This window comes from Hippocampus zosterae, chromosome 1 (genome assembly GCF_025434085.1).
Source record: "Hippocampus zosterae strain Florida chromosome 1, ASM2543408v3, whole genome shotgun sequence".
Classification (NCBI taxonomy): Eukaryota; Metazoa; Chordata; class Actinopteri; order Syngnathiformes; family Syngnathidae; genus Hippocampus; species Hippocampus zosterae.
Window position 1 is genome coordinate 2,588,005 of NC_067451.1, and position 7,919 is coordinate 2,595,923.

The 7,919-nt window shown below is 45.8% G+C and overlaps 2 protein-coding genes across 3 annotated transcripts; both read left to right on the forward strand.

The window, feature by feature from the left end:
* The first annotated feature begins 853 nt into the window (after positions 1-853).
* ndufs2 (NADH:ubiquinone oxidoreductase core subunit S2) lies at positions 854-4,621 on the forward strand. The gene is made up of 14 exons (XM_052068100.1): positions 854-1,021; positions 1,242-1,345; positions 1,418-1,608; positions 1,679-1,799; positions 1,878-1,990; positions 2,058-2,132; positions 2,204-2,281; positions 2,362-2,447; positions 2,573-2,692; positions 2,761-2,890; positions 2,956-3,051; positions 4,098-4,181; positions 4,391-4,448; positions 4,510-4,621. Exons 1-14 carry the CDS (start codon positions 906-908, stop codon positions 4,545-4,547), a joined length of 1,410 nt encoding a protein of 469 aa, XP_051924060.1. The 5' UTR covers positions 854-905; the 3' UTR covers positions 4,548-4,621.
* Positions 4,622-4,719: 98 nt separating this feature from the next.
* fcer1g (Fc epsilon receptor IgFc epsilon receptor Ig) lies at positions 4,720-7,055 on the forward strand. 2 transcript variants are annotated; one of them, XM_052068546.1, is made up of 5 exons: positions 4,720-4,890; positions 5,586-5,674; positions 6,507-6,545; positions 6,634-6,657; positions 6,746-7,055. In XM_052068546.1, the coding sequence occupies exons 1-5, from the start codon at positions 4,824-4,826 to the stop codon at positions 6,797-6,799; spliced, it is 273 nt and encodes a 90-aa protein (XP_051924506.1). In that variant the 5' UTR covers positions 4,720-4,823; the 3' UTR covers positions 6,800-7,055. The 2 variants fall into 2 exon arrangements, with proteins under 2 accessions (XP_051924506.1, XP_051924498.1); XM_052068538.1 differs by having other exon boundaries at positions 4,724-4,890; positions 5,583-5,674.
* The last annotated feature ends 864 nt before the right edge of the window (positions 7,056-7,919 follow it).

Here is a 7,919-nt window from a genome sequence, read left to right on the forward strand (position 1 = left end):
TGTACAGTGTGTTTGTATAGATGAGTGAATGGATACATGCATCCTCCAAACGTGCCGCGTCTGACTCACGTGTGCGTGGGACTGTTGTATGCATGTCCATATGTATACAATCTGTACGTGTGTGTATGTGAGTGTGTGTTTCAATATACGTCTGTATCATTTCTCTCACGATCTAGTACTTTTATACCTCTGGTAGGACTGTATCCTGTATTACTGTGTCTTTGAATTTAGAAAACCCCAATGTTTATGTTATTGTACTGTTCCGTAGCAGGAAAAAAAAATGTTAAAAATATGTTATCAAACAGGTTTTTTTTTCTCTACCTTTAATATTTTTTAAAAATGTATGTAATTATTTTTCCACAGTATTACATAAATAAAAGCACTGTTTTTTTTAGATAAAAAGGATTCTGTCTTTGATTGTTTTGACTATTAGTCGATCGGATTTTATAATACGCCCTGCGATTGGCTGGCAAGCAGTTCAGGGTATCCCCTGCCTAATGCCCAAAGACAGCTGAGGTAGGCTCCAGCAAGTCCCCACGCCCTTTGTGATAATAATACAAAGGCAAATACCGGAGACAAATTCCTTGTGTGTTCTACATACTTGGCCAATAAAGATGATTCTGATTCTGATTCTGATTCTGATAAACTGATTTAAAAATGGATGGATTATATAATACATTACTGTAACGTACATCTCTATGAATCACTTCAGAAATGCGCCATAAAATCTGGCGTATTATTATTATTATTATTATTGTTATTATTAAAAATAATTATTATAATAAGAGTAGTGATTCTAATGAGCATGACCAGTTGGTGGCAGTCGTGTGCGCTACCTCGCTGCATATGACCAGAGAAGAAGTCGTCCTGTGACGTCACTCACTCGAGTTGGCCTGACAACCAAGATGGCGGCCGCAATGTTGAGGTCGCTTACCAAACTGGGACGTCCTTCAACAAAATTAATTTTAAATCCAATAAATAGTCATGTCGGAAGCCCCTGCTGCGCTGTTCTTCAAAGCAGGTAATTCGGCGCAAGGTTTAAAATGTTCCATCGAACGCACCTTCGTACTGTCAGTCGCGTTCGTTTGAGCTGCAAAACTGAATGCACGCACAAAAGCTAATGTTAGCAGATTGCCAAATGTGCCGAGTTGCTTGTTGCAGCCTCATAACGCCCAGTACAAATAGATGCGGAGCAGTTACTCACCTTACTGCAATGCAGTGACAATTATATTGTTTATTAGGAAGAAGCAGTGGCAGCCAGATGTAGAGTGGACTGAGCAATTTGCCGGTGCAGTGATGTACCCCACTGCTCTTAATGAGAAATGGACCCCACCCCCATGGAATGGTAGCATTTACACTGTCTGAATTGTCAAGTTTGCTCTCTGCCTATTTTTAAGCGTTGCATTTGTTTGACCAGACAAAGATCCTCCGGCTGAGAAGGACGTGTCCAACCTGACCATCAACTTTGGGCCACAGCATCCCGCGGCTCATGGAGTGCTGCGTCTGGTGCTGGAGCTTAGCGGCGAGTCCGTTAAAAAGTGTGACCCCCATATTGGCTTGCTTCACCGTGGCACGGAAAAACTAATCGAGTACAAGACATACCTGCAGGTGTGACTCAAGGAATGTCAGGAATACATTAGCAGTAAAAAAAACGCCTGACCTCCTCCTCCTGCCTCAGGCTCTACCCTACTTTGACCGCTTGGACTATGTTTCCATGATGTGCAACGAGGAGGCATACTCGCTGGCTGTAGAAAGGCTCCTCAACATCAGGGCTCCGCCCCGTGCCGAATGGATCAGAGGTAACGCGCTACAAGACGCACTCGTGGCCCTCAATGTAGAATTCCCAGCCCAATAACGCCTCGATTGTAAAATGGTAGTCCTGTATGGAGAGATGACCCGCATCCTGAACCACATCATGGCTGTCACCACTCATGCACTTGACATCGGTGCCATGACCCCGTTCTTCTGGATGTTCGAGGAACGAGAGAAGGTGACGGCTGAAAATACACTTGGGCTGGCACGCCGAGACGCTTGACATTGCGATTTCCATCTCTTAGATGTTTGAGTTTTACGAGCGAGTGTCCGGAGCCAGAATGCACGCCGCCTACATCCGACCCGGCGGTGTCCATCAGGTAACCAAAGCTAATCCAAGTGAAACGGGTGCCCGAGTGCTGATTGGCTGAACTCTTCCTCCGTGTTGCAGGATCTTCCCTTGGGCCTAATGGACGACATCTACGAGTGGTGCAAGAACTTTTCCATTCGCATCGACGAGGTGGAAGAGGTGCGTTCTTGCGTCTCGGGAGATGTGATGCAACATCGGCGGTAACTCTGAGCTGTTTGCTGTCCGTTTGTGTTTTTCAGATGTTGACCAATAATCGCATCTGGAAGAATCGCACTGTGGACATCGGTGTAGTGACAGCAGAGGAAGCCCTCAACTATGGCTTTAGGTTAGGGCAAAACGACCCCCCCCCCTTCAAAATCGCGATTTACTCTGTATATACTGTATTACTGTGTTACGATTATAACGCACGACTGTTTTGTGGACCTTTTCATGCCCTCGTTCCTGTTCCAGTGGTGTGATGCTGAGAGGTTCAGGCATCAAGTGGGACTTGCGCAAGTCCCAGCCGTACGACAAGTACGACGAGGTGGACTTCGACGTCCCGATCGGAAGCAAGGGCGACTGCTACGACCGGTGCGTAAACGACGGGGCGCTCTACTTCCCCCCCTCGCTCTCCTCGGGCTTAACTTCGTCTCGAGTAGGTATCTGTGTCGGGTGGAGGAGATGAGGCAGTCGTTGCGGATCATGCACCAGGCCCTTAACAAGATGCCCGAAGGCGAGATCAAGGTGGACGACGCCAAGGTGGCTCCGCCCAAGAGGTCTGAGATGAAGGTGAGCGGAGCGCAAAGCGCAGCGGTGAAGACCCTCACGACACTTGACACGTGTGTTTTTGCCAGATGTCCATGGAGTCTTTGATCCACCACTTTAAGCTGTACACCGAGGGTTATCAGGTGCCCCCTGGGGCCACATACACCGCAGTGGAGGCCCCCAAGGTGAGGACGCTTCAACCAGGTTACCTGCTTGATCAATGAAATAGAGATTCGCTTCAAGCACATTGGGCTGAACTAAGAGTCGCTCACGAGTCAAAGAAAATGACGAAAAATTCCTCGTCTTGCTAGGTTAGTAAATTCCGCACTTATCTAAAGTAGGGCTGCAACTAACGATTATTTATTCATTCATTCATTCATTCATCTTCCGAGCCGCTTGATCCTCACGAGGGTCGCGGGTGGTGCTGGAGCCTATCCCAGCTGTCTTCGGGCAGTAGGCGGGGTACACCCTGAATTGGTTGCCAGCCAATCACAGGGCACACAGAAACGAACAACCATCCGCACTCACACTCACACCTAGGGACAATTTAGAGCGTCCAATCAGCCTGCCATACATGTTTTTGGAATGTGGGAGGAAACCGGAGCACCCGGAGAAAACCCACGCAGGCCCGGGGAGAACATGCAAACTCCACACAGGGAGGCCGGAGCTGGAATCGAACCCGGTACCTCTGCACTGTGAAGCCGACGTGCTAACCACTGGACTACCGGGCCGCCCACGATTATTTTAATGATCGATAAATTGAATTTGTGATCTATTTTAATTTGCATCCCTTTTTTCACAAACAGGACTTTTCCAATTGACAGTGTCTGAAAATGTGCCAACAAATTATTGATGATTCAGTGACAGTTTGGTGAGGTCACGTGTCAGAAAACAGCCAAAAGTGTCGATCACTGGATATTCCAACGTAAAAGCAAACGTTTTATTTTGATTCCACACAGTGATGATCAGCGTGCGTACGCGGAGGACCGCAGAAATTGTACGACATTTATTGTTAATCGATTAACTAATTAATCGATTAGTTGTCGATTAATTTGCCTAGCACATGGCAAATGGACTCTCATTTCGTTCCCCTTGAAATGAAAATCAGTTGAGCTGTTGGTGCGTCGCCCAGCTAGCAAACAAAATCCTTTGCAGTGGTAACCGAGTTACGATGGGAACTGCTTACTCGCATTTGTTTGCGTGTGTCCCCCCCCCCCCCCCCCCCCCCCAGGGAGAGTTTGGTGTTTACTTGGTGTCGGACGGTTCCAGCAGGCCCTACCGCTGCAAGATCAAAGCGCCCGGATTCGCCCACCTGGTACGCACTTTCGAGACGACGCTGCAATATTTAAAGACGCAGTCGCGCGCTGCTTCGCGCTCCAGGCTACGCTAACTTCTTAAAGTACCGACAGTGCTGTTTTTATTTAGACGCCACCTGCTCCTTCCTTCCTGCCTCGTTTTTTAATTGAGTTCTTCAAAGTTGCTCATGAAGTGACAATTTATATATATTTTTCTTTTCTTCTCTAGGCCGGTCTGGACAAAATGGCCAAAGGACACATGCTCGCAGACGTCGTGGCCATTATTGGTAAGTGACGTCATCAACGTGCGCCTGGTACCAGTGGTCACGAACCTTCTTCTTTCGACAGGCACACAGGACATCGTGTTTGGGGAGGTGGACCGCTGAGCAAGACCCCCGCCTGGCTGATATTCTGTGATATATATAATGCCGAATAAATATTTTATGCTCAGAATCCAAAATTAGACTCTTGTCATTTGTACTGTGAGAGAACAAAATTGTTTGACTTTGCTGTGGTTTTGGTAGTCAAAAGAGGGAGTGGCCTGAGTAGATGGACTTCAAGCCTAGACCACAACTTCCCCCTCTCGGCAGTGACTTTTTCTTTTGCTGCACTTTGTCATTCTTAAGCGTTCAGCAAAATTGTGTTTTCGACTCGATAGAACCATGGCCTTGTGGCACAGGAACTCACTACTGGCGGTCGTTCCTCTGTGGATGACTTTCGGTCAAGCTGGTGAGTTGCGGAGGGTCGGGTGCTTTGCTGGCCGATGGGGCCCCCCTAACTTTTGGAAACGAGCTTTCGCTAAGAGGGTTTTCATTCGTGTCATTTTCTCGCCTGCGAAAAGAGAAGCTGAAGCTCTGAGGTGTCGCTGACAGAAAACGTATCAACACTTTGAACTTGAACTGAAATCCAAATTGGTGCTTGGGGATAACGAGGAGCCAAAAGCAGTTTGTTTCGATTCACCCACCAGTCAAAAGTAGCAACTGCTCAAGTTGCGTCAACAAGTCGAGACTATTTCCAAATTCAAGACAAATGTCACTGCGGACATGTGATCAGTCCTCTCAAGAGTGATTCCGTTTTTTTCAATTTTGGGCGTTACACTGGCGGGGGCCAAAAGTTGGGTGAACTCAATTTTTTTTTCAATAAAATTTTTATTTGGGCAATTTAACAAAGTGCTTTCTGGTTTGCTGTTGTGAAAACTGACTGTCCCACATTTCACAAGAAAGAAAGTAAGAGAAGTAACTGAAGTAACTAATATTATAAAAAGCAAACAACCTGCTTGCTTCATTCTGCTACCAAAATTTATTGCCGGAAATTTCAGAAAATTATATTTTTAAATTGTTGCAATTTTTGCGATTTATAATATTTATTTTTTTTAAATGGTGCTACAATTAAGTTAAATCAATGTCATCTTCTCTCTGCAGCAGCTCTCGCCGAACCGGAGATATGTTATGTGCTGGATGGCATTCTGTTTTTGTATGGCATCATCCTGACCGCGCTCTACTGCAGACTCAAGGTCAGCAGTGCTTTTTTTTCTCCGAGCCCTAAACCCTAACCCTAACACGGTCCCTAACCCCTAATCCTAACCCGAACCCTAAACCCTAACACCTAACCCCTAACCCCTAACCCCTAACCCTAAACCTAACCCTGCCCCTAACCTGAACCCCTAACCCCAATTCTAACCCAACCCCTAACCATTCACCCCTAAACCTAACCCCAACCCCTAACACAACCCCTAACCTGAACGCAAACCCTTACCCTAATCACTAACCCTAAAGCCTAACAATAACCCCTACCCGAACCCCTAACCACTAACCCGAACCCTAAACCCTGACCCTAACCCTAACCCTAACCCTAACCCTAACCCTAAATCTAATCCTAACCCTCAACCTAACTCCTAACCCTAACCCTAAACCCTAACCCTAACCCCTAACCCCTGACCCTAGCATTAAAACCCAAATCTAATCCTAACCCTCAGCCTAACCCTTAACCCCTAACCCTCAATCCCGAACCCCGAACCCTAACCCCTAACCATAAACCCTAAATCTAACCCCTGACCCTGACCCCCTAACCCCTAACCCTATTCCCGAATCCAGGCCCTTTTTCCACCCCACCTGTCTATATGCACCCCAATTTGCAGTAAAATGAATTCCTGGTAGGATTGCAGCCTTACTACTGTGTGTATCACTTGCATGCAGCTTGTCAGCGTATGTGTCTTCACTTCCTGTTTGATTGTGAAATAAGCTTATAGAGTTTTTTAAAGTGTTGATACATATAAAGGCGGAAGATGCAGTTTGACGCTTCTAAACGATAGACAACAATGAGTAAACAATAAAATGTTGTTACAGATACGCAGTGCTAAAGAGGGGAAGGCAGATGGCAAACAGGTAAAATGCAGTACAATGCACATATACAACTGATGTGTCGTTTAAAAAGAAAAAATCAACACCAATATTTACCCCTTTCCTCTGATAGAGTGCTCCAGAAGGCATTTACACCGTAAGTGTTTGATACACTTTTCAGTGACTGGTACTCACTCACTCACCCAACTGTCTGACTTGTTGTATGTTGCTTATTGTCTACTCAGGGCTTGACTCCTCATGCCCAGGACACATATGCGATAATTGACACCAAGAAGTAACAAGGAAGGAGAACACAAAACATTGCTTCAGTTTTTTTGTTCGGCTATGCTTATTTCAGCTGGCGTTGGGTGTAATGCAAATTTGTGATTAAGAAAAACAATGTTGTGTTACTCACTTTTCTAGTATTTGTTATTGATTATTGTATTGAGCAGTTACTTATAACAAGGAAAGACACGATTAAATAGCACCCCTTTTCGCCCTTGGTGATTGTATTAATCAGTTACTAATAAAAAGGAAAAACGCGATAAAATTGCACTTTTTGTTTCGATTTCATGGGCTCCTTCTGGTGTACACCTTGGCCACTTGAGGGAAGTATAACGAGACGTACGGGTATACCCAGCGACAGTACAGAATGAAAGTCTCAAAGTTAGCAATTAAGCCTTGTTAATATTAGTCTCACTTTGTCGAATATAAAGAATAAATGCCTGTCAGTATGGTTGTGGCGTGTTTCTGCGTTGCTTCGATTGACTCCATGGCTGAAAACAATGCAGCATTAGCTTTAGCATTGGGCTGGGAGGTAAGCTATGGAGTAGATGTGTAAAAATGATACACAGAACTTTTTTAGTTAATTTTAGTGATAGGAATAATTTTCCTGTGTCAAATATTAACTGGGGGCGGCCCGGTAGTCCAGTGGTTAGCACGTCGGCTTCACAGTGCAGAGGTACCAGGTTCGATTCCAGCTCCGGCCTCCCTGTGTGGAGTTTGCATGTTCTCCCCGGGCCTGCGTGGGTTTTCTCCGGGTGCTCCGGTTTCCTCCCACATTCCAAAAACATGCGTGGCAGGCTGATTGAACACTCCGAATTGTCCCTAGGTGTGAGTGTGAGTGCGAATGGTCGTTCCTTTCTGTGTGCCCTGCGATTGGCTGGCAACCGATTCAGGGTGTCCCCCGCCTACTGCCCGGAGACAGCTGGGATAGGCTCCAGCAGCCCCCGCGACCCTAGTGAGGATCAAGCGGTACGGAAGATGAATGAATGAATGAATGAAAATATTAACTGGTTATTAACTAATATTAACTAACTAATATTAACTTTTAAAACTGGCGAAAATTCACTAAATGGCCAACATCATCATGCTTAGTCAATCGTGTGGTGTAACATAATTTCAATGTAGGGGTAATTA